This window comes from Cottoperca gobio, chromosome 12, assembly GCF_900634415.1.
Source record: "Cottoperca gobio chromosome 12, fCotGob3.1, whole genome shotgun sequence".
Lineage (NCBI taxonomy): Eukaryota > Metazoa > Chordata > Actinopteri > Perciformes > Bovichtidae > Cottoperca > Cottoperca gobio.
The window spans coordinates 7,704,708-7,732,643 of NC_041366.1; the positions used below are offsets into that span (position 1 = coordinate 7,704,708).

General features: G+C 39.8%; 1 protein-coding gene across 4 annotated transcripts in view; it reads right to left on the bottom strand.

Moving 5' to 3' along the window:
• Window positions 1-1,165: 1,165 nt before the first annotated feature.
• The window catches only part of cntfr (ciliary neurotrophic factor receptor), a 222,564-nt gene continuing 195,793 nt past the window's right edge, over window positions 1,166-27,936 (bottom strand). For all 4 annotated transcript variants that reach the window (XM_029445313.1, XM_029445312.1, XM_029445315.1 and 1 more), the window contains 5 exons: window positions 25,472-25,635; window positions 10,735-10,803; window positions 10,498-10,618; window positions 4,391-4,517; window positions 1,166-2,741 (listed from right to left, as the gene is read on the bottom strand). In XM_029445313.1, the coding sequence (XP_029301173.1) occupies window position 2,741; window positions 4,391-4,517; window positions 10,498-10,618; window positions 10,735-10,803; window positions 25,472-25,635 (482 nt within the window). In that variant the 3' untranslated portion in view covers window positions 1,166-2,740. The remainder of the gene's footprint in view (window positions 2,742-4,390; window positions 4,518-10,497; window positions 10,619-10,734; window positions 10,804-25,471; window positions 25,636-27,936) is intronic.

Genomic DNA, 27,936 nt, shown 5'->3' on the forward strand with positions numbered 1-27,936 from the left:
TTTTTTTTTAACACAAACCATAATCTTTTTCCTAAACCTGACCAAGTATTTATTCATTCTAGCGGCACGGCTCTCGGGATGGTAATGTTGGTCTGTTCATCGCTAACACTTTGGTCCGGACTAACTCATCAACTATGACTTTTGTACAGATATTAATGTCCCCCTGATAATAACTGCAGCTCATCCTCTGACTTTTCATCGAGCTGGTTGACATTTTTGGTTTTTAGTGTTTTTTGAAGAGCTCAATTATTCGATGGATTGCCGTGAAATTTGTTACAGAGATTCATGTTCCTTTAGAATAATTACTTCCGTCCCAGGACTTTTCCTTTTGCACTATCATCAGGTCATAAACTTTAAATATGTCAAATACATTGGAATTATGACTATATACCTGCAAAACTAATGACATTCCCATCACAGCCTCAGCTGCACATTCACCTGTGTTAAATGCTAATCATGCTTACATGCTAAACATTATACCTGCTAAACATCAGCATTGTGAGCAGGCTGATGTAAGCATTGAGACTTCATTGAGTGGGATGCATTCTAATACCCATAATAGCATACTATTTACTATGCCAGAAAAAGATTTATGGCAAAAATACCAGAATGTCCTATTGCAAAGTTCAAGGCACAATGTTATGATGAAGTAGTATGTCCCAATTGTTTGCATACTGCGTGTAACAGTACACACTTTGTACGCACTAAAGTAAAAGCATGCGATTCTGAAGGCAGTGTAACCTGTAACATTGCATTTTATAAAAGCACTTCTACTCTACACTACATGAGACATAATTATGCACACAGATCAGTGTTGAGGTTAGAGGTGTAGACAGAACGATGCATCACACCCAAACAGTCCATGCAATGCCAATAGAACTCATCTGAGTCTGTACAAGTGTACATCTGTACGCTTCTCATCGTGCCAAAGTGAGAAAAAGACTCTCTGCAAGGTCACAAGTATTGATTTGAAAAACTTGAAGCAGTGTTTGTCTAAGGCAGCATGTGGGAAGTAAGAAAAGCATCATTCATTGAAAAGATAGTGCCTTTCTGCCCCTCCATTGACAGCTCACCTTCATCCTGCTCTCTCAGGAGAAAACTATGGGATTACCCGGTCAAAGAAGAGCAGCTCTGACATGTTGCGTAAATGATTATGAGGCCAGTGTGTCATCATTCATTGTGAAATGGTCACATTTAATGGTTGATACCTGTCATTGTATATACATCTATAAAAAAGACCCCAGGTACAGGTTACGACATTCTACTGCTAATACATACATTATTATTATTATTATTAAATAATAAACTTTTTGTTCAATGTTAAAGTTACATATCATAGTTTACAAAATAGGATCAAGGAGAATTAAGCCATTATGAATGTCTGAGAAAAAAAAAACTAAAATCCTATATGTGTCTTGGTATTATTTGTCTCTTAAAGATAAAAAAAAAATACAATAAAACACAACAATATTCCTTTGAATAATATAATATTAACTGCTGATATTGGCTACTTAACTGGAAATGTAAACTGCGAAAAGATTCTTTCATGTTTGAAAAGACGTGAAATTTGGAAAGCAAACTGTTTTGTGTTATTGTATTTTACAGCACGGAGCAGAATGGAAAACCAACAAAGCATATCAATGTTTCAACAACCAACTCCGTCGTCGAACCGAAACATATGGGTGGGCAAAGAATTGTTCAGTCTCAAATCCACTTTATTTATTTTTTTTACAATCCAGGTCCTCTTTGCCAGTCGCTGAAAGCAGAGTGTAAAGCTAATCGTCTAAATAAGCCAGACTACCGTTTACTGAATTCTTTAAAGTGTTAGTCCTTGTAATCGAAAAAACGACTCGCTCCGTCAATTGGATTCAGTCTTGGGAGTTGGCAGATTCAGAGTCTGATTGAGTATTTGTGTGTCTTCTTTGTTGAATGGTAGGTTTACACAAACAGGAGCTGCGGGGTTACCTCACACTCGTGTACCACGCGAGTCAGCATCAATCAGGTGTTGTGCACACACGCAGATAACTTGCTCACGACGAAGGCAGACACAGGGCTTCAGGAAGCTCAGTGAATTGTTTGGGAACCATTTTGTCGGGGGGGGGGGGGGGGGGGGGGGGGTGTGAGTGGGGCGGGGGGGGAGAGTCTTTGGCATGATGATTTAGCTGTATGGGGACTGCTACCGGGCTGTACACACAAACACACGCACGAATGCTTTATATATGTGTGTGTTTGTCTGTACGGTGCTGCAATTTTAGAAGAAAGTGGAAATAAATTCATGATCAATAAAAACAAAATAAAAAGAACAAAAAGGTAATGAGAAGATTTTTTTTTTGTTGCCATCTGAGGAGTCGATTTTCTTGCTCTGAAGAGGAGATTCCCAAACAAAGTCTGCTGTGGCCCGTCAAAGCCACCAGGGGGTGATATAAGACTGTTTAGGCTGATGTCACTGCTGCTGTCGTGGTCGTTGCTGCTGCTGCTGCTGCTGTTGATGAAGCCGCTCCTCTGAAGAATTTCTTTGTCACCATTAATCAAAAATGCTGAATTGCATTATCATCGTCTGGTTTCATGTCTAAGTAATCTCGGTGAGTAACTGCGTGATGGACAGAAAATGATCAATGCACTATATCCTTGAAACATGTGCAAAATAGAAAAAAGACCAGCCACCTCCGCCTCCTCCTCCTCCTCCTCTTCTTCCTCCTCCTCTTCTTCCTCCTACTACTCCCGTCAGGAATAAGACACATCTGAAGAAGAGACACAAGATGAAATTAGGCATCACAAAGTAGCACCTTTGCTTTGGTGTATTATGGTGCATACATACACACAGGCAGAGAGGGCAAACTCCCAAAGTGTATCACTTATTATTTAGCACTTATACTGGTTGTATAAGTTTGAGTCTTAGTAGTTTTTACTCAAGTAAAAGTACCGAGCCCTAACCCTAGGGGTCGGACCCTAAAATCAAAAGATGAATCTGAAAAAGAAAAGTTCCAGCTGCACAAATTTGGATACATTTTTTGGAATTCTCTCTAATGTTGGATTATTTTAACGTTTCACCTCTTTGGGCCGAACAGTTTAAAAAATAAAGTGTTTTGCTTTAACTTAACATTATGAAGTGAATGTTGTGATGGCTGTATAACAATGACATCATCGGTGTGTAGATGTGTTCCCTATTAGCGTCACTTTTACTATTTAATTCTGTCTGCTTGTCTTGTTACACCTCTCGGGAAACCGAAGGCTGGATTTACGGCCCAGTTACCAAAGAGTTTCAATATAAGGTCTTTGCAGTTGTTATGCCGAGTCGCGGAAAATGTCGACACCATGGAACAACCGAAATAACTGTAGAAAACAAAATGCAGTGCGTCCTGTGTTGTTGGTGGTTGCTAGGCTCTGAGGAGAATGGAAAGCGACCTGGCTGTTTTTGCGTTGACAGAAATACCACTTGGAAACACTAGAGGGGGAAAAGTTGTCTGGTCCACTTTAAACTAAATCATGTAAGAAGTTTAGCGGACATACAATATGTCTCGTTAATCTTTAACTACACATTGTGTTTCAGAAACTTTATGTTTCATTGTTTTTGTTGCTAAATCTGAATCTGTAAAGCAGATGTTAACTGTCACTGTCGGAAAACTGTAGTGGAGCAGAAACAAGAACATTTCCCTCTGAACTGCAGTAGAAATATAAGCGAGCATTGGCCCGTATTACAGAAACAATAATACTGTGTGTAAACAGCACCTAACACATTCCCAGTTGGACTCTGTAGTAGAGGGTATGCTGGGGAACTTGGCATGAATTATCCTTTAGCATATTCATCCAACTAAACCTGGCTCGCCTCATCCTCCCTGGCTAAAAGGAGCAGCAGGTGTTCAGGTGGAGATGTTAATGTCATTTGGTGAAAGTGTTATTTTAGGGGTGCTGTTTGGCAATAGGGTGAAAAATCCATTTCCTGTTTGCACACCTTTTCCAGCGAGCTTTGTTGTGATGCAGGATATTGAGCTTTTCAGCGTTCATTGTTCAACATCTACATCTTTGACAGCAGACGTACCGTTAGCGAATGATTTAAGGAGTAAAACCTGCAAAATTAATGAAATGGGACAGCTTTGGATTGGAATTTTACCTCAGTCCCTTCAGGGGGTTCTGCAGAGAAATATGAAGAACGACGCCCCGCTGGGTCATAAAACAAACTCACCCAATCGTTGTTGCTCTTGTTCTATTAAACTCTCCGCACTTAACATCAATAGACACGCATCGACTGGCCAATATGTGACTGAATGACTGAGTTCATGATCAATTCAAGGATGAGGGGTTGTAGACATTGCACAAAGTGTGAGTGTGTGTGTGTGTGTGTGTGTGTGTGTGTGTGTGTGTGTGTGTGTGTGTGTGTGTGTTTGCTCACCACATTAAGAGCAGCAGTATTCCTAACAGCAAAGGGGAGAAGTATGTGAGGAGCCTGGCAGCACTGCCCACTGAATTTTCAGCCTTTTGTGGTGCGTTGGAGGACGGTATGGGGGAGGTCTTAGCCCCTGGAAAAAACAATCAGAAAACACAATAAACCTTAGTGAGCATATTTCTTTTTAATGAACTCCTCAAAATCCCTACTTTCATGTTTCCTTTCTCTCCTCGGTACAGTGTTACACGATCATTTCATTCCTAAGGGGTAAAACAGGCCAACCGTCGCTTTGATGAATGGACACAAAAGGCGCTCATCAAACCAGGAAGAACCAAACAGAAAGGAAAATACAGTGCAGACTGGAATCAATTCTAATCTGCAAGCCCAATCAATAAGGGACTTGTCAAGGCAGTTATGAACAAAAAAGAATCTCATTCATACTAAAGCCGTGGGGAAATGGAGAGAGAGAGAGGGACAGAGACAGTGCAACACAGATGAATAGAGCAGGAGGTTAATAAAGTTAAAAAAGAGAGGATGTGCATTGTGGCAGTTAATATAGTACTGATAACAAATGGTCTAATAAAGACTTTGAACATAGAGTCATTTACACACCCGTAATACGCTGTAGAGTTTAATGTTACAGCACATAACCAGAGCTGCAGACCAACTCACTCTCATCTAAGTTACAACATTGAGGACTGGTCACACATTCCAGAACAATAAATCAATTAAAGAAAAGAGAAAGATAGTTACTCGTGTACATTTCTAGCCAATACGGGTTATGTTCAAGAACGTGAGGCCGGTACATAAAAGCTTGTGGCCAACATAAATAAGCTGTTCTTAGTGCTTCAGTTTGGTTTAACATAGCTAGACAAATAAAAATATCACAGAGTTTAATGCTTTATAAAACTACAGCTACAGGCAGCACAGCAGATATTAACTCATGCACACTGTTTGCAGATCAGTCTAGAACCCCTCAGCATTTTTGTTACTGGAGAGAAAATATGATTTCCCTCTCCTTCTAATTAATGACTCTTGTGTTGTACGGTGTTGGGAGTCGAAGGAGAAGCAGCCAGGTGTGAAATAGCCACACAGAGAGAGAGAGAGAGAGAGAGAGAGAGAGAGAGAGAGAGAGAGAGAGAGAGAGAGAGAGAGAGAGAGAGAGAGAGAGAGAGACAGACACATTTAACATGTTCAGCAGATCACTGCAATACTATCCTGCCTGCAGCAAAAACGTTTTGCTCTGGAGTGGATGGAGGAAATAAGAATTATGCAGATATAATGTGATGGCGATGAGGAGAGACAGTGATGGGGTGGACGCTGATGTAACAAGGTAGTTGGGCATAGGGAGACAAGACTGGTGTGAGGAGGAGAGAAGATTGATGAACAACAGTGGGGAAGAAAAACAGGTGAAGGAGGAGAGAAAGAGCGGAGCAGACGGGAGGCAGAGATCTAGGGGAAAAAATAAAGAGGAAAACAAGGAGGATGGGTAAATAATGCACACGGGGAAGTGAAAACCAGCATCTGCGATCATCAATACTGTAGCTTCATGATAAACCAGAGATGCCAAAGGATCAAACATAGTACTCCGAGAGCGAGCGGATTCAACATGCATTTATATTCAGCTTTCTACTAAGTCTAAACTTAACTAAACCCTTAGCGATGCACATAAACGTGAAGATCAGTGATTAAATGTTTTGTATCAAAATGCATCTTGGGAGTTGTAGTTAACTTCAGGCCTAACGTTGTTTATGCACACAGGCTTGCCCCTTTGACTTTTTACAGAAAAACTAAAACTGATATTTACTAGTTCAAATACTAAAGGTTTATACTGCGGGGACATTGTTGTTTCCATCCAAACCTTGGAAGTGCTCCAACTATTATCTCCTAACATTAGCCAGGTTTCCATCTATATTTCAAACAAATTTCGAGAAAAGCTTGCAAAAGAAGATGCTTGTTTCCATCCACTAGCGTTATGAGAGTATTAGGAGTTGGTTCATTGAGGTAATGGCATACTAAGTAGTGGTTATCCTATGAATTGGAGCCAGCATGCAGCAGCAGAGGACCTTAAGGCACCTCAGCATTTGCTTCAACATTTAGTTGTGGCGCTTTGTGCTTATTAAGCAGAAACTAAGCATCTATAAATAGATCTAGACATGAAGGATATAAGAAGTGATATGTAGTGTTGCCTGTTTGGTGCTAGACCGTGTCCAGTTTCTGTCTCACAGAGTGGGCGAGGCAGAACCCTATATCTTAGATGGTTGCAACCTTTTAAAGCCTCAACTGTACTTGGTTGCTAAGCGATGGTCTAATCACTGAGGATGGGATTTCTAAACGTTGTGCGTCTGTCACCGGGCTATCCTTTTGATGTGAAATGAGGCCGTTGATGCCAGGAAACAGAACAGGCCCGTAAGTGCAACTCCCCATGAGGTGTGGGCGACCTGTTCTTTCTGATGCACCAACAGAGAAAAACTGTAACAAACTAAAAGAAAAAGGAGGAAGAGGAAAAGTGGCAAGACGGGAGAGAGACCAAGAGGAAATGAAGAAAGTGTAACCGTGTTAAGACTGTGAGCTACACAACCAATAAGTCACAGGAAGTGCGTTCATTTCCTGTTCGACTGAGCAGTAAAGAGATATTAATCAGTGTGTAGATGTTAACAAGCCGGTCAGCTGCAAAAAAGTTGGAATGAACTTGGTGTTTATCGGACAGGAAATAAGAAAAGGTTTCCCTGTTGATGTGATTCATGTACAATAGTTCCAATTAGAGAGAGCAAACTGAATAATTACTCGATTGATTTTTCTTGCAAAATATGGCCCCTGTCTGGACCTGAACAAATGATGTTGTGGTTAAGTACATCCTTCATTTCATGCACATATTAAAACATTTGCATAAAAACAGGCATTTTAAAGACCAGCGGGACATAATGCCGTAGCCATCAATGGGAACGACGACCAACCCTGAAGTCCCTTCATTGATAATAATAAAGCAGCTGTAACCAGCCGTCCAGCAAGTAACATCTGTACAGAAGGTGGCAGGGGGCCAAGAAAAGAGATGGTATGAAGGGTGAGGTGACAACAAGTAAAGCGTAAGATAAACAGAGAAGTGAGAGGAAAAGAGACATAAAAAGAAAGAGAGACCCAAAAAATAGAGAAGAAGAGAACAGAACAAGGAGAGAGGGAAGAGAAGCAGAGAAGCCCCAGCTAGATCGAGAAGAGGCATGAGGAGAATCCCAATAACCTCCTGTTCTTTCCTGGAAAACGAGAATAATACACTGTGCACTGAGTCAGACGTTTATGTGTGTGAAGTGCATGCTATCAGAGGGAGGTGTGTATGTAGCACGGTTTGTATGTGTGTGTGTGTGAGGGAGTGTGAACAAGCTGCATGTTCTGTGTGTGCTGCTTTGCATGCGTTTGTGTGTTTCTAGGCATGCGTAAACACATTCAGTGTAAATTGTGTGTGATGTCCATGTGCAGTGCTGCTAATGACCAACAGGAGTCACTGTTGGACTGTAAAGCTGCTGAGAAATGTCACTGGATTGGCAGCGAGAGGGAGAGAAAGGCAGGTAGACAGACAGGTTTTTTTTTTCAAAATATTTCAAATTGGGTTCATAATGTCAGCTTTATGAGGTCTCTTCTCTTCTTTCTCATATTAACCTGCCTGATGTAAAAGTCATGTTGCACAGCTGATATATAAACAGCTTACTCGAGTGACTTCATCAATACGTTGACATGCAATGGTGGACGTGTAGGTTTGGTGTGAAGTCAGGTGTTAGTCCACCCAAACGCTTTCCAATGATAACAGAAGGGAATGCTGTGTTAGTGTGTGCAGTGTTATTCATTCACAAAAACACTTTGATAGAGACCTGATATTAGGAGAATACTATAAATACATGTTGCAAAAACATACAGAGGAGGTGGAAGTGGTTTGCTGATCACTGTATATAACCCTTAGTTAGCTCAGCCTGTATGTTTAAGGCAAAATCCAGGTCACAAAAAAGTCAGTTTAGTTTGTAAAGCCTAAAAGTAAGTACCCGTGGAGACGTTAAGTGGTACAATATAGTTAAAGTTGGTGGTTAGATCCGGGTAATAACCTTTTTTTTATAAAAAAGGTTTCTCCTCAGCTTCCAGTGGTTGAAGGCTTTGCTTTGTTGCGATGATGTAGGAGTGTACCTAGGGTGTGGTTAAGTACACTGTGACATCACTATAGGGTGTGGTTACAGGTGCACAAGCACACCTCGCACCGTTTTGTAGTGAAGTTCTGTTATAAATTCTATAATAAAGTGTTTGATAGTCTGCAACTGCCGGTGGTGTAGATAAACACTTTTACTAAATGTGTCTTTCCATTTGTACTTTGCTATTCCACTGTGGTCGGAGAGACGAGTACAATAGACCTGGAATGGATGTCTTGTTGTTCAGGGATCACTGGTGCGATGACACATTTCGATTTGTCAAGAGAGCCATCCTTGATCTCTGCCTCATGCTGAAAAGGTGCCAGCTAGATAATTCCCAGAGATAGTTTCTTGTCCTTGTGTGTACGTGAGCATGTGCGTGCGTCAAGGGACACACAGAATACAATAATCTGGTATTAATTTAACGTTAAATTATCCTTTCTCGTGCACAATTCAAATCTAGAAAGTGTAGCGCTGTGATACTTTGAAAGTGAGCTGTCTGAGGCAGCAGTAGGGACGTGAGTATTTTTTAAAAGATGGCACAGTTTCCCTGAGGCCGTGTACAGGCGCTCAGGTTGATGTGTGTCTGGAGGCTGCTGGATCTTGTAGCTTAAGCTGCGATAAAGGTTCAAGGCGATCATACGCTTATAGTCTACTCAATTTAATGATAAAGAAAGTTATTAACAAAACTTAATTTCATACCTAACTGATTCAGGAAATATACTGCGTGACAGCCGTGGGCACAGAGAAAAATGTTTAAAAACATTATAGGAATTTTAGCATAATTATTTCTTCACCTGATGAACGACAAGAGAACCAAAATCCCAAACAGCATTAGAGGAATAGTGTTGTAATATTTCTACATACATACAGTGTAAGATATCTATCTTTCTCTCTTTGAGCTGGTCAACTTGCAGATTTGGGGAATTATATAGTTAACTATTCATGACAAGACATCTTAATACATCAAACAGTAGCCTACTCCTTAGATACTAATTTGCATTTAGCCTTTTTCTTATCTTAATTATGTCCTTCTAACGTGAACCTTTTAGCCACATTAGCAGTCAGCAGCAGTCCACCACTTTTATCCAGGGCAAAATATCTCAACAACTATTGGATGGGTTGCCACAGACATTTATACAGACGTTGATGTTGCCCAGAGGATGAATCCTACTGACTTTGTTTATTACTTTTCTCACCAGCAGGTCCAAGTTTTCACTTGTCCAGTGAAATATCTTAATATCTGCTAAATGGATCAGAACGCAATTTTGCACAAACATTCGATGGTTCCTGAGACAACGTATCCTAATCATTTTATAATCCTTTGACTTTCTCCTCAAGCGCCACCGTGACATTGACGTTTGTAGTTTTGAGACAAACACACATTCATGTCGCCCACAGGAATTGTAATCACTTTGTGATCCTCTGACTAGCACCATCAGCAGTTCATTTCCCTTTGTCCAATGATTTGGTTAATAACCAAATCCCTGCAAAACTAATGAATCCCCATTAGCCTCAGTTGAACTTTGTGTTTAGCGCTAATTAGCTAAAGAATGCTAACATGCTCAATTACGATGGTGAACGTTATACCTGCTTAGCATCAGCTAACACGTCGTTTCATTATATTTTATGCTATCATGACATTTATTTTAATTTATCTTTTAGGTATTTAAACAGAGCATTTTATACATAAATTGAAATCTTATCTATCGGTGAAGTCAGTCAAAGTGTTTTTTGACTGAGGGAGAGAGGGAAAAGAAAATGGAGAAATGGATATGCTATATGCTCAACACAAGAACTGGATTAGAAATCGTATGTTCAGCTCAGACAGTACAGTGCGAACACTGGCCACTTACCCATGTAGCTGTCTGAAGTCACCAACTCTGAAAGAGACCCATAGGTAAGAATAATATGTAGAGGCTTTAACTGAGGCCTGCAACCTACCGGTAGTTAATTCCACTTCAGTTGTCGAAGTGATGGGCAGAGGATCTTCAATCCAGGGTGTAGCATGGACAGCAACACTCCAGTCGCTCCATGTTCCAATCTCTGTGTCCTTGGCAGCCACCTGTTGAACACGAGGTCATTGATAAATGAGAAGCATTCATCGATAAGCGTGAATAAAATGTGAAAAGTCAGTAGAATGTGTCAGTCAGGTAGAAATGGCAAGACAGGACATGTTACCTGGATGATGTATTCCTTCCCAGCGTAGGCATCGGTGATGGTGTGGGAGGTGCTGTCAGATAGCTCCACCTAAACAGCCAACAGAACACAGCAGCTGTGTCAGTTTGCTTTAGGGAACAGCACACTTGGGTTATGTTCATTGAGTTAAAATAACGTCTATTTTATTCTTGAAATCTAATCGTATACTAGTTTAAAAAACAACCTTTTTACTGTACACCCAATGTCTGAATTGATTCTATGGCCATAGGGATATGAAATGTTCCAACATGGTCTGTAAGTCATACGCTTCTATAGGTCTCCCTATAAATTATGTCCTCAGTATAACAATCCTAGCCTGTGCCTTTAAAGTTTTATGGTGGGTAGATTCAGCTATGCCCTACCGTGTACAATTTTTATTCAGTGCTTATTTATTTACAACACACCTTTCATCATAATTCTGTGCACAGGTCAATTCTGTTGCTTTATCCGTTTATCCTTGCAGTGTTTTACATTTCGCTGTTGAATTGATTGAACCTTTATGCCCCGCAGCCTCCACACTATACGCATACCAACACTCAGACAGGCATGCAAAATACCGGTGGCATAATTGATGATTATCCCAGAAAGCTTTGGCATCAATGTCGCGTCATTTTATAACACAATGTAATGCATGCCAACATTTGAAAGCCTTTTGTGCACACTTTAATTTGCAGAGCGCAACAGTGAATGAACTAAATGTTTGAGTCACGGGAGTGCATGAGAGAATGATTTGCTGCCTCTCTGTAATTTATGGTTGGTTGTGTGTGTGCTTGTTTGCCTTCGGCCTGTGTCTGAAGGAAAAATAGGGAGAATGAGGGTGCTGCTTTCTTTACTCCTGAAGTCGACTTAAATGATTTAGTGACATGCCTGTTGTCTTTTGCAGTCCAACAGTGAAACAAGACACATGTACACACACACACACACACACACCGAGTCTCCAATTGGCGTTTCCCTTTTAGTTCTTCAGGATGTGCAAATCAGCTGATCTGACATATAACCACTTCGTACATCCCTAGCATCCTCTGTCTTCCTGTAATATGTCTCTCATCGCTCACCCACCCTCTCTGTAAAGTTGACCCTTTTGTTTTCAACTTTGCCTGCACAGCCTCTCTCTATCTGCTCTAACTCTTTGTCCCCCCCCTCCCTCCTCCCTCCCTCTGTTTGGCCAGAAGTTCAGACTTTATCAGCCTAACCGACCGCAACATTTATAGGCTTAATTTCATTAGTGGAATGCAATGACAATGTCATCCGAGCATGTGTGTGCGTTACATATTGAGTGCCGTGTGTATGTGTATATACTATGTGTAGTTATGTGCGTTAAAACATGCATGTGCAGCCTTTGAGTCTAAAACTGTTATGTAGCATAGCGTATCCAACCATAGCTTCTATCAGCATTCCTTCCTGACTTTAATGTGTTTGTGTGAGCGCTTGCATACTAATGTCTATGATGTGAAATCTTGTGAAAGTTCAGCCACACACGTACATATATATCGGTGCATGTGCCTTCATATGCATGTGTTTCTGTGTGTGTCCCTGCATTTGAAATAAATGCTAAAAAAGAAAACACACGTACACCAGTGTGGGGAAATATTCCTTGTATGCATACGTTTACACTCATGTCAGTACATGTCTGTTGCATTGTTTATGTTTGCATGGCGAAACCAGAACAGGTACTTGTGCGTGCGTGTGCACATGTATGTGCATATATACGTAATATGTTTATATGTGGAAGAGTATAAAGAGCAAACAGCTTGCAGATAAACACTTCGAGAGAGATGAATGTGTTGCTGCATTGCCAAGTGGCTAAACATGGAAAAGTGTGAGCAGTACTTAATATCACGTACTAGAGGGAGGGGGTAGGGGAGAGGCACTGAGAATGCGGGAGGGAAGAGGGGAGATAGATGGGAGGAGGAGATGCATTTTGGAGAGGCTTTTGCTGCCAAAAAACGCTGTCAGATCATTCACACTGCAAGACCGAGCCTGTGTATTGTGGCAGTGGTGGTGAAGTGATGTATATGTACTTGTTGCTCAGTGTGTGTGTGTGTGTGTGTGTGTTTATGCTTGACATGTGTCCGTAGGCCTTATGTATTGTATACTAAGCAGTTTAGAGCTATAAAGAAAAAAGTGTGTGCAATTTTGAGCATACATTTGTGTGACTCATCAACACACACTGACACAAAGGAATTGGCATACACATACACAAAACACATTGCCACTCCTAACGTCCAAATATTTACCTAACCATAATCATGTCCCATTGACTCAGTATAAATATACTTTATTCATTTTCCCCAAGATATGATATGATAATGATAATAATTAAGATTCTACCCAAATGGAATGACCACAAATTGGACTATTTTGAAAGTAATGAACCCTTAATGTCATCACTCTGGAGAAATGTCTTCATTTCATGAATAAACACCATATGTCTGTTCATTGTAAACAGCATATGTGAGCATGAATGTTTGACGATGAACTGGAGAACACAGAGATGTCGTCCTGGTAGCCTATTATTGCAGGAAATCCACATGAGAGGAGCACACGTAGATTTTCTAACCCTTTGAACATGCATACAAATGCTAATTTATTGTTGCCTCCTCCCTAAGCTAAGTTCAACAGTTTTACAACAAAACAAAAACAAAAAACTAAGAAGCACATAAGCAGAAGTTTTAAGACTCATCTTGAGTGCTGAACAAACATTTTACTTGGCTCAAGACTCAACAACTGCTATCAAATTTAGCCAGCTAGCTCATTTTAGCAAGAGAAACAACATTTCAAAAGTAACCAATCAACCAACTTAATAAACTATAATATACACACAGGGCACCGACACAGAAACCAAAACTCTGCCTTTACTTAGCTTAACAAGGCTGAACATGCTACCGAGCTAGGCAGCTAACTAGCTAGGCTAGGTTGCGAGTTTGGATTTCTTCTCAGATAGTTATTTCAGAGTTATCTCAACAGCATTTAAATTATAAAGAAGTTCCACAGAGAGAGACACACAACTAGAGCAAAAAGTCTCTGAGGTTACTCAAATAACCAACATGAGTGAGCTAACATCGCTAACACTGGCCCTCACTTTGAGTCTGAGAAATAAGCTCACAACGCGCCTAGCTACTGTAGTTAGCCAGCTTGGTAAGTGGTATCAGCAGCCTTGACAGCCAGATAGGTAAATCATTTTGTTTTTACTTTCTGTGTCGGTGCATTATCGATGCATTGTTGATCTCATGCTTTCAAAATATGGCTCTGATAGTTTAAAACATTTATAAGAATGGTGTGATGAATGTAGTTTCAGGAGGGTCGTTAAATACGGCACAGATAGGGAAACTAGGCATGATTTCCAATGTTATTTTATACTATTTTAATTCTGCTATTTTATACTATTTTAATTCTGCAATTCTATCAGCTATTTTATCTGCTATTTTAATTCTGCTATTTTTATAATGGTACTTCAGACTCATTTACATCTACACTGTGATTATTGTACTGTAAATGCTCTTATTCTGTCTAATCTTGTACTAATTGTTATGTTTTTGCTGTGAAGCACTTTGGGCTGCAATTCTTGTATGAAAGGTGCTATACAAATAAAGCTTATTATTATTATGTTTATTTACAACAACAACTACAATTACGACATTGTTGTTACTCTAGCTAACAGGTGCTAGCTGGCTAAATGGATAACAATTGTTGAACTTTCTTGCTTGAGAGGCAGGAAAAGTGACATTATTAAATAAAAAGTGACATTATTAAATAAAATGTGGCATGTAAATAAAAGAGTTAGCCTACTGGGAAAATGTCAAAAACACAGTTTTGAATAGTAAATTTTGGAATTAAAATATTTTTTTAAATGATAATAATTTAAAAAGCATTTAATTTAAATGAGTTTTGTTTGACAAATTTCTTGAATTATTCACACACACACACACACACACACACACACACACACACCTCAAGAGCCTCTACACAAACCCAGACAATAAAGGGGCAGAGAGAAGATGTGAACATTCCTTAGGGTTTGCAGGCATCGCAGCGCCCCGCCAACAGAGCCCCGCCAACAGAGCCCCGCCAACAGAGCCCCGCCAACAGAGCCCCGCGCCCTGCCTGAAATTCAAGGTTTTTTTCTTTTCTCGAATTTAAAAATTATGCTATTGATCTAATTTATATGCACGTTTCAGTGTTTACTGTCTACTTTGCTCATTCACATTCTCTCCTTTGCTCCGTTTTGCGAAGGGCGGGGCTTCGCAGCTGACACACACACACACACACACACACACACACACACACACACACACACCTAAAGAGCGGAAGAAGGGAGAGGGGAGAACTAAATAGAAACCGCGCCGCGCACGCAATCTCCCCGCGTGCACGCAATCCCCCCCCCCCCCCAGTCGCATGGTGAGCGCCCCTCCAAAGCAGTAAACCTAGGGGAAACACTGGTGACCCTTTACTTTTCACACACCCTTTTTATTTCCCTCCTCTCTTCTCCTTTTTTGTGTCATGCCCCCTCATAACTCCTACATTATAACCCTCTTTCTTGTGCCTTCTTTAATTGCTATTCTATCTTGTACTTGTGTTTACTGTTATAAAAACCTCAAATAACTTTTTCCATTTGGATCAATAAAGTTTAATCTCATCTTATCTCCTTCAAATAAACATTTACTGCGGGGTCGTGGGAATAAAAAAAGGAAGGACGGAAGGAACTCCAGCTGGTTATACTAGGGCACCAATAAATCCAATAAAAAGACATGAATTATTTTAACTATAACTTGCATCAAGGGGATTATACTTGCTATCATCTATACCATCTATAGACACATATGCTATTGGATAAAGCACCATACATGTAGGTCAGAGATGGAAAGGACAATGAGATAAGCAGAACATTAGGAAGAAAAGAGAAAAAAACAGAGATGCGAAAAAGAGACAGTTGGAGAAAGCAAAAGAAAGAAGGAAAAGCAGAGAGAAGGAGACATGGAGAGAATTGGCGTCGGTGGTCAGATCTAATCCAGTGAGCATGTCTGTTGTCCTGGAAAGGAAACCCAATTATATGGCACTTCCACGGGCCCGATGGCGCTGTGTGTGTATGTGTGTGCACTGAGAAGGTTGGTCTCATTAAGTTGACTGACAGCTCCCATTTTTCCGCCGCACACTCCTCCCATTTAACCACACACACACACACACACACACACACACACACACACACACACACACACACACACACACACACACACACACACACACACACACACACACACACACACACACACACACACACGTCCAGGGGTAATTTCTTGGACAGTATTTCTCTCTTTGAAGCCCCAATCGCCATAGCAGCAATTACTGTAAAAGGAAGCTAAACCCCCCCCCCTAGCCAATCGAAAATCCCGAACTAGACCTTGCACCCTTAAAAAGCATGTGGCAGTTTCGACAACACGGCGGTGGAAGTGCCTAAACATTAACTCTGGTTTATGCTGTTATGCCATGTCAAACATGTCAAGAATATAACATTTGAATCAGAATTCTTTTCTCGGCTTATAGTTCTTTAAGAGATCTTTTCTGGAGATGGATACATAAACAAATGAATCTTATTGAGTAAATGAGAAAATACAAAATGATATGCACATTTTATTGGCAGACCTGCGCAGCCTGTACCCTGCTTACAGGATACTGCCTACTTAGGATAAGCCTCAATCCCACGTGACCCAGGATAAGGATAAGTTGGTATATATCAGGCGTATTAAAATACAATTCAAAGCGAACCAGTTAGTAAATATCCTTCAAGCTAAGACGTCATAATGTCTAAATAAATAAAAAAATACCGACCTCTACGTCTATCTAATAAAATCAACAACATGCATTTCCATATCATTTCAACAATATGTATTGTCAATTTTCAAAGTAGGATTCTATAAACAACATGTATGGGAGACATATAGCTTTCTTTACCATAAATAAAACGCACATTGAACTTAAGTCCTATATTTCATGTAAAAGAAAAAACAACAACCTTCTGAATGAAATAAATAAAAAGTCTCTCTTGAACCTGGACCTGTACTTGGCTCTAATAATGTTCAGAGCGGAGGAAGCTGACCCTCAGCTGTAAATCTGCCCAAACCCGGTCAAGGTGTGTGGTGCTACTTTGGTTGGAGCAGGGAGGACAGTCTCAGGAGCCGGGTCTCTCACGTCTCTCTGTTGTTCTCTCTAGCGAACTGTACGCACGGTAAACAATTCATTTGATTAGCTCAATTGAATGACGCTATTGCCGTATTAATTGGATTAGCTGCGTCTGCAGTCTATAGCCATTTCCGACGGGGGAAAAAAACAACTCTCTGTGAAGATTAATATTTATTCTTTACAAACTCACACATTCATACACAACCAACTGGAAGCAGACGTGAGGTTCTTTTTATGATAATTTAGTTCTGGCAATTTTGAAATTGAAATGAAGTGTTTACTTGGCCGGCTGTATGATAAATGTATATTATAATACATTATCTGAAATTAGATGGAGAGATCGTCGTCGGATCAATTGATTAGACTTGGACTGGAAGTTGCTTAGATTTGTGATTTTTGCCAACTACTAATGAGCTTTGGCTGTTAAATAAAGGGCTGTGTTGTCAAATAATGAAACCCATGAGACAAATGACAAACGGCATTAATTGTTATATGTGTTGCAGTGTAATAGGTTGTCGAATGTGACAAAGAAAAAGCATAATTAAAGAGAATGAAATGCAATGAAAACAGCTTCAGCTCAGGGAGCATTGCATGATATACTGCTGCTGAGCCAGCGCTCAATGATTACTTCTGCTCAACACTCTCTCAGGCTGCCTTCGTATTTAAATCATTTGTCAGAGAGCCTCAAATTGAATCATCAGTCTCTCACTCAAATCAGCAGATGGACACTCGTGTTGCTGCCCGACGCATCATAAAATCTGAAGCTGAAACTGCTGTACGCAAGCTGAACCGCAGTCCTCCGATGTGAGCGGCGCTGCTCGATGGCAGCTGGCACAGCTCATCACAAGTTGTAGCCTTTGGGCAAAGGAAAAACATTCTACACATTTTTCAAAAATGCCTCATAAAGTGGAACACTTTGAGCATGTTAAAGAGATCCAGTTTTTCCTATGCTGACAATTCTTTAGAATGACCAACAGGCAGCCACTGCTTTCTTTTTGTTCAAGTGCAGCAGTAACTTGTAGATGATTGAAACTTGCTTAAATTCAACACAATAAAAACATGCTACATGCTACATGGTTTAGCTTGCGGGGACTGTTTTAAAATATCTTCCTTGCTGTGTTTCTCTGGGAAAAATCTGATAAAACGGTCAGAACTTAACAAGCTTTGGTGACTTCCATGTTTCATTTGGTGACTGCAGTGTTCATTCTACCCAAACTTTATTGACCATGAGACATGAGCCCTCCAGTGTATATGTGTGCGTCCTGTCCTGAGTGTGTGTATGACAGCCCGAGGATTGACATGGTGATACAGAAATCAATAGAGGCAGAGGAGCGGGCAGAGGCCCCATTCATCTTCATTCACCTTTACAAAGCACATAGATAACACGGAGATATCCCAACTGCAATCTGGGAAACACACACTGGATAAGAGGACTCTTTCTTTGATGGGTGACATGGATGACGTCTCTTTATATAGAAGTGTTTAAATAAAAAATAAAAGCAACTCCATCCACGTTGGTTTTGCTTTCTGTCTCTGTTTTTCGTTTTATATCTTCTTCTGCTATCTTAGCCCCCTACTCATATGAGTTTTTTTTTTGTTTATACCTTTCCTTTCGGCTAATACAATGAGAACAAAAATCTAATTTATATAAATGGATGTACAGTGTATTTTATTATTAGATTCTGTCAAGGCAACAGACTGCACTGCCCATTACAGATCTACAGAATGTATCTGTGTGCACGTAATGTAAAGAATACTAACTTAATGTATTTTGACAGCAGAGCTAAATTATGATAACTTTCACATTTTAGAGGACTGAAACTGAAACTGAAACTGTGTGTGTGTGTGTGTGTGTGTGTGTGTGTGTGTGTGTGTGTGTGATGGCTTGAAGGATGGATGGTTACATAACTGGCTTAATGCATCGAAGGAAGGATGGATGAATGAGTGGGTGGGTGATGGTGAAACTGTGGATTGCTGAGAGAGGTAGTTACTAGCTAGTGGTAGAAAGGAGAAAGGGTGAGAGGCTGTGGGAGAAAAAAGGAACAGGACAGGAAGGAATCAGAGCCGTTGTTTAGCTTTAATGATGTTCAATATGAAAGTTAAAGTGTACAGAAAAGTACACATGCCCAATTACATACATTATAGCTATATGAATCTACTTACAGGCACACACACTCACACACGCACGCAGACCTACCTACCTCGGGGCTCACTATTGATTCATCTAAGTGCTTGCAGGATGAGAGTGACTTTTGGCAAACATACAAAGACCATTATTACATGGATGAGAAAGAAAGTGAGGAGAAGAGTAGCTGGGAAAGTGAAGCAATATTGACAAAGACATCGAGAGAGACGAGAACGAAGGAAAACGGAGAGAAGGAAAATGATAGAGGGAGAAAAAGCGTCAAAAAGTGAGGTGGGAGGGGGAGGAGAGGGGCAATGCAGCATGTCAGACAGAAGGACAAAAGGAGAAAAAATGTGGGATGAATAAATGAATAAACTGTGTTGACCAAGCAGACACCGATTAAAGGAAGATTCCACCTCCCTTCATTTATGGTGCCTCTCTGAAGATTGAGGTATCTTACATTATAAACATTCATATAACAATACACATGTATGTACTTTTCGGCCCTGTGCCTACAGTATGTGTGGGTGCGACCTCTGAACAGACATTGCAGATAAACATTGTAGGTCAAAATCATTTCTAGCCCTTTAAACTCTCTTAAAACAACGGAAAGATCTTCCAGCATAGCAAGATTGTTTCACTACACTTCCAAATGAAATGTCTAAACTTTTCCAGGAATCATAAAAACAAGAGAAATTAAGGTTGACAGCTGCATTACAATTTTAAAAAAAAGGACACTGATTGTACAAAATTCTTGAAACAAGTTCATAGGCATTTGAAATATTGAATTTATCTTCCTGCACAGGCAGACTGTTTCACTTTTTGGCAGACTTTTAGGACTCAGTAATGACTTGCAGTGTGCTATTTGTGCATGTGTTGAATGTCTGTTAACTTAATACGGATAATTTGTGACCGTGTGTGTTCTTTGTTTCCACATGTACACTCATGCGTGTTACAGCGCTTGGATAGCGTTTGCATGCATATTAATCTTTGTAATTAGAAGAACAAGAACATGTGTGTGTGTGTGTGTGCCCATGTGTATTTATCTATATGCAATCCTGGCAGTGTATATTCATCTGTGTGTGCATTTCTGTCTGCATATGGGTGTTCCATGCAGATAGTCTCATGCACAGAAAGGTCTGAGTTTTCAGTGGAGTTCAGCATCATCCCCAAAGGACAATTACATCGCAGCAGATGCAGTTTCTTACCCGGAGAGAATATTGAGCAATCTGAAATGGTTCTTATCAAAGTTACTGGACCATTGCTTTAATTGCACTGAGAGTTTGAGTTCACGTCTCAGTGAAGGGAGCATGAGGGTGGGATGGAAGCAACACGAGGCCATGGGAAACGGAACAATTCACTGAACACTTACAAGCGTACAGATGTATTTTCATGTTGGGATTCTCCGTGTCTCAATTACAGATTATGATACTGACATAATGTGACGTTTTCTTTTTACAGGAGCCAGGCCCGCCGTGTTTTGTTTAAGAGTCTTTGAAGCCGCAGCCTAAAGGAAAGAAATCATCATCTGTATGGAGAAGATGATCAACGTATTCCAACGACCAAATTAGCCTTTTTTGATTACTCACTGCAAAACAGAGGCAGTAGCATGTAGTGCTGCATAATTTGCTTCATTTGAAGCCGGAAGGACACACAGGACTAAAAGACAGAAGTAGTCGGGGTGTAGTAGTTGGGTAGCGATAGCCTAGTTGTCTGGTGGTACGCTTTCCAAACCAGAAGGTTGTGAGTTCAATAGCAGGCCTGCCATCATTGTACCCCTGAGCATGGTACTTAACCCTGAGTTGCTCCAGGGGGACTGTCCCTGTAGTGAGCGTCTGCTAATGACCTGTAATGTAATAGTAATCAAAGTATGGTGGATGGGATGTGCCTATCTGGGAAGCAAATGGGATGGATTTTTGGATGCACGTAAGGAAATGAGACTGTGGCGTATCACGATACGTATGTCGACGAGCAAACTCAACACAAGTTAAAGTAGAGATGCACCGACTTTACTTGTCTGTTTCCGATTTTTTAAGTCTGCCAAGCCGGTTGTTATTTTCTTTCTTTCTAAGAACTTTAATTTACTGTTTTTGTAACTTTTCTTTCACGAAAAATTTCAATTCAATTGTATGTTCATAATAAAACATTGATTAAATCACTTACATTGTCTCCAAAACCGCACCAAGTTACAGGACCCTTCCTCCACAGCTTATTGTGGATTTATAGGTGTTACAATTTGCAAGCTTTAGAAATGATGTGTGTGTCCGTGTGTGGCTTTAATGTTACCGTCTGTGCTGCTGCGTGTGCGATGTAAAACCATCAGGCGGATATATGATGCTCATTGACTTCGACCGGTGGCAGATCGATTGGTTCATCTCTAACGTCAAGATGCCAGAATCATACCTTTATGTCCTGAAACTGAGCTTCTTATTGCACTCCAGCCGCTTTTATGACTATCATAACATTGTTGGTCAATATGTTTGCGTACTAGACTAAGCAGATCATACCAGGGACCAATACAAACAGTAAGAACCAAATGAATATACAGGAAGTGTCAGTAAAAGTCCATAACGTGCTTTTCTTACGGTCGTATATCAGTGAAGTCTGAAGTCTATCTATTCCTCTGTTTTACCTACGATTTTATGGCTTAACATATTCCAGAAGTGTTTGTCATTCCTCTCTCTTTTCTCCCCTTGAACCATTCATCTATCTTCCTTTAACTTGAAACACCTTGAAACTGATAGCTTATAAACTTCACTTTCAAAGTAGCCCTTAGTGCTCCCTTTTTTCTCCTCGTCTCCCATGTTTTCAACCATTGATCGTGCTATTTGAGGCCGACGTCGCTCCAAACTTTAATCATTCTCCTCTCCATATGAGAATTTCTCTTCTTCTCTCCATACCTCATGCACCATCCAATCTTCTTTCAAATTGTATAATCAAATAATGTAGTCTCACGCGTACATGCTTTATTTAACATTACATCTTAGTTTCCTCTTCTCAATCCCATTCTTTGTCACTTATCCGGGGATATGTACGAGTCTACATTTCATCCACCTTTGTCACTCCATAACTTGGGTCTAAATGCTATTTAATAATATCTATCTCACTTATATATACTAACCCTCTTTACTGTGTCTACCACAGTCTACTATCCATTCACGTTTTCTATTATGCACTTCATTCATCTCTCCCTCTTCAAAACATTTCCACACTTTTCCTCCTTCTGTCTGAATCTCCATCACTCTAAGCATCCTGGCCTGTCGTCCCTTCATTCCTCAGGAGGATGGATGGTTTTCTCTGAGGATCAATCTGATCACGCCACCGCTTTCATTTCTGACTCGAAACACATTTTGAAATGTTACACATGAGAGCCATTCTCACCCAGTTCCACTGTCTCACCACATTATAAGGTAAATTCCTAAGCAACGCTAACTACTTCAATTAGTATTCAACCTCCGAGGCTTTAATAATGAAGTTTATATGGCGCCAATAAACAGCGTATCTTATTTTGGCAACCTCATTTAACTTCGCTTAATGATTGATGTCACGGCTCGATGGCTTTAAACTTAAATGTTTTCTAAAAGATTGAGCTAGCTAGCTAGATAGATAGATAGATAGATAGATAGATAGATAGATAGATACTTTATTTATCCCGAGGGAAATTCAGGCATCCAGTAGCTTAACACATGACATACAACAATTTACATTATATATATATTATACATATATATATATTATACATATTATACATATATATATATTATACATATTATACATATTATACATATACATATTATACATATATATATTATACATATATATATTATACATATTATACATATATATATTATACATATTATACATATATATATTATACATATTATACATATATAAATTATACATATTATACATATATAAATTATACATATTATACATATATATTATACATATTATACATATATATATTATACATATTATACATATTATACATATTATACATATTATACATATATATATTATACATATATATATATATATATATATGTATAATATATATAATATATATATATATATATACATATACATATATATATATATATATAAAATATATATATGTAATATATTATATATACATATACAGTATATATATAGATATATTATACATATACAGTATATATGAAAATTGTCATTTTGTTCAAACAGTCTGACATTGTGTTCATGTTAGAAAAGTATTAATCTATAAACAAGATTGCACACTTTCTGTGGGATTGCAAACACCGCCTACACTCTTAACCAACTCTTAGTAAAAGGTGAAGAAGTGCTAGCATAAAATGTTCACAAGTCCAGAGGTGCCTCAGAATCCCCCCCCCCCCCCCCCACGTCTGAAAACCACACTTACTGCAACAAAAATTACAACCATGACCGTTGAGACATTCATCAAAGAACGCTGCAAAAACCCTGCGGTCCTTCAGCTGTCATCAGCTGTATTTATGTAATTTCCAAATGATGTGTTCTTACCCAATCCAAATATTGACTTAAGGTTTCCCTACCTTTCACGTTATGCCCCACTTCACACATTGATTGATTAGCGGCGAGGGCGAGGAGGAGAACTGAGAGTGTGTGTCACGTTTAATCATCAATTCATACCACAAAGATCTGAGGCGTTATTATAAATGTCTTCATTCCCACTGCTGTGTGAGTGTGTGACAGAGAGACATAGGGAGAGAGAGAGAGAGAGAGATTGTGTGTAGATCATAAAAGTAACTAAATGTACTTATATCTAACATGTAGCTGTAGATAACTGTGGTGTATATACATGTTTGTGAGCGATGTTTGGATAACTACATTTAGTTTCATTGTGACGTATTGTTCCATTTCTTTTATGTCCATTAATCATTTAGTCTTTAAAATGTCAGAAATCGAAATAGTATTCAGTTTGAACACTTAAAAACCCTAAAAGCTATTCAGTGGTCAATAATATATAACTGGGCAAATCTTTTTGAGCACATTTGTGAAGCAGGAACGAGCTAAAACCTCTACTTGAAAAAAAATCTTGAAACATAAAAATCAATCCTTTTAATCGCTGTAATTATTATTCTGTTGATCAAACAGTAAAATTCCCAGTTCGTCGCTGTGAAGGGCCTGAAAGCAGCCTAATGAGAGGGAGAACATTAAATCAAGGATAGCTCCAGGGTTTACTCATCTCGGATGGATTCACAACTTTTAGTTTGGGCTGCCAAATAATCACATCATCGGAGGTGTCTGAACAAACAAACTTGTACTGAAACAAATGACACACACAATCATAGAAATACCTCCACATAAACTTCTCTACAATGTCTCAATCCAGAAAAAGTGAGCTTGAGAGTGAAGGGAAAGATTGGAGGGATATAACCAATATGGAAATGTTGACATAGTGGGGTAATGACAGAGACACTTGTTGAAGGACAAATACAGGGATGGAAAAAGTGAGAGAAAGACACAAAGAAAACGTGTATTCATATGTGTGTGTTTCCATGTGAGAGTCCGTAACCCAAGTTCTTGGAACAACACATTCGCGGACCATTGACGGGCATGATAATAACGGTGCAATGTTAGACCTTAGCAGAGGAGCTTTCATCCCAGGAATCCTATAGTGGACACATATGCTTTTACTATAGGAAGCCCTGAGGGAACTGAACCCACAAGAAAGAGTCAGATACAGTAACATACACCAAAGAAGCTGAGCGATTATGTCTGTCTGACTAGGGATCAAACTCAAACGGCTACAGGTTGGAACATTTCACTCCTAACCGTAACTCAAAGGCATCTCTCTGGACAAAGACTTTCTTCATCTCAAATAACATCCCTATAGTTCTATAGTTGACCCAAAAATTAGAGCTTAGAAAAAAAAGATGATCATTGTTAAAAGACAATCAATCCCGCTTTTATAAAATTTGCCATTTCCCTTTGAGAAATATTTTTGCAATGAGGTGAAACTCAATCTGCAAAAGTGGAGGAAGGCCAGACTCTTTCTTCAGAGCTCCACTTCCAGAAAAGAAATAAGACGTGCTCACCAGAGGTTTTCGAAATACCAAATAATGAATCATAATCTAAGGGGTGTTTTACAATGTTGACTTACAGTGTTTGGTAATAGAGCTGTATCTGGACAAACACTCTTGACCCTTTATATTTGGCTGATGGCGTAGTCGTTACATGTGTCGGCCAGATTTCTTTGACAGGACGAGCTATGCTACTCATGAGTGAGGAGTTTGCTTTTAACAATGTGTGATTAATGTCCATGTGTTCAATGTGTTAAATCATGACCTCAAAAAACAACTGTGGGGTTGTGTGAACAGTCCTGTTTCTCACACACACACGCACCCCCCCCACACACACACACACACACACACACACACACACACCAGAGCTACTCACATGCTGCCACTGCTCGCGGATGAGTGGCCGGTATCGAAGGAAGTATTTCAGAGGGAAGTTGTCGATATCAGGCCAGGTGGCTGGGCTGTGCCAGGACACCTCAAGCCTCCGGGCGTTTAAACGGATCGGGGTCGCCGTCACTCGCTCTGGGGGGTCTGGTTTAACTGTGGGGTGGGATAAGAACACTTGGTTAAGAGGGTACCCCAAAGATTTAACACATTTAACAATAAGTTCTGGATTCTTGGAGCAGTGTTGGAATGCGTACTATTCTACAAGGTTAATGCTGCTCACACAGTTTTTTGTAACAAACACGGTGGCTGCAACGGCATGCCGATGCTTTCATTTAGTCTGGTCTCGATATGAGGACAATTTATTATTGTACAGTTCTGGAAACTCGTGTCCATCTTTCAGTTCAAGCTGTGGTTAGTGCGGTTCGGGTCAAAGTTCCAACCACTTAACATTTTTGCCGCACCCCGTCTCTACTCGGTATCCAATTTTTCTGCGATAATGTGAATACGCCTTTAGCCTTGAGAATTAAAATATTTGAGAGAAAACCTGCATTATTAACCGGGGACATGGAGTTTGAAACATGAGGGAAGAGGAGGCCAAATGAAAAACGAAAGACAGGGAAGGTTTGATTAAAGATGCTATTGAGTTACATGATGCAGAGTTGATGAACCTCGACTCACACTAGGAACTGACAGTCAGGATATCCCGACCTCTAAAGCAGTGATTTTGACATTCTTTTTTTAACCTTTACCGGTTAAAAACGGCATATATAAAAAGGGTTATCTCTATTTCCAACTCTAAAGACTAAGGACTACTATTATCATTATTATTATCATTGTAGTATTTTCCTAAGGTCACCATATACTCTCATGGAAGATAGATTGTCAGAGGGAGGATGAGGGTGACGTGTGTTAATTATCAGTGAAAGAAAGCAGTGAGGACAAAGGCAGAAGCTGAGAATGTTTGAAGTGAACTGTTGAAAGTCAGAAGATGAGAAGCCATCAGTCCCTGATGAAAAGGCATGTATAAATATTTCTGAATACCTGTCAACTGAGAAAGACGCACAGACATAGAGATGGAGAGAATTCAATGCAAAGCCTTTCAGAAGATATTGAATGACCCAGTCTTTGTTGGATCACGCTCACTATGGGAACACACTGGCCTGCCTCTTCAGCTACATGAAACCTTTTCTCAGACAGATACACATATGACATTACAATAGTGAATGGAGAGGGGGGAGGGGTTACAACCTGAATGACTGATAACACACATAAAGACACAACACCAGAGGATGAAATCAAGCAGCAAACTCTCGGTATGACCTTCATAGAATGGATGATTAAAAATATGAAAGAGTGATAGAGATGAGACAAATCAAATAAGACAGACAGCCTTCTCCCTTGAGAAAGAGTAGTCAATCTCATTGTGACTTTCTTCGAGCAAATGTGTAAAAAGATGAAATAGGGAAGGGAAGAAAGCAAGAGAAGACAAGTGCATACAGGCGGAGTGAAATCGAAGCGAAGTCAGCAGAGACATCTTTGTCCACATCCGCTTTGTCCAACAGTACATAACGGAAGGAAACATGTGTAAGGACAGAACAAAACTAACAGAAATGTGTACGGGTGGGGAATCCCAAAGGCTTTTAAAGTATTCATCCGACTTGAACCATAGAGTATGAGCTTTGTGTTGCATGAGTAATGAACACCTCCTTCGTTTAATGACCAAGCACTACTGGTAATACCAAACCGAAAGACGGAAAAGGACTTAAGTGACAACTTCTGAGAGTCTGGGACTTCAAAACATATTTCAACAAAATAATCAACATGCACAACTGGCGAGGAATAGGTTAAGGCTGCATTCACATAAAATCAGGCGTTGCGGCGGTGTGGGAGTGTCACTTTAATGGCCCATTTAACGCCGAGCGACTGCACGACGATGAACCACTTTGTACTCCCTCATGCCAGGGTTGTACCGCTCTGAATCGGCGGTTACTTGACTTGCCACTGCAGCGTGACGTCGGGTTGCTTTTCTCCGAAAGTTGATTCAGTTTCAACTTTTCACCGCTGCATTTCTTTCCGGTAAGGCCTGATTTGGTGTGAATGCAGCCTAAGGGGCTCAAAGACTTCCACGGAGTCCACTAAACTTAAAGTAATGTTTACGGTATATAAGCTATCTTTTTCCATTTTGTTGAAAACATTATAGAAAAGAAATAAGGTAGTGTAATGAGGGGACACTAATCAAAAATTATTTAATAATCACCCTGCCATACATACAGTAAATGGCCAGACTTAGTCTAAAGTACACAGAGTAATTACTCTTAATGTGGGGGCAGATGTTACGTAGGATTGGTTCAAACAAAGAAAGAAAAAAGAAAAGGAATAAAGTTGATGTGTGATCATAAGGGTATAATCTCCATCGTTGTGCCTGTCTTTGCTTGGCCTCAAAACGCCTGTCAT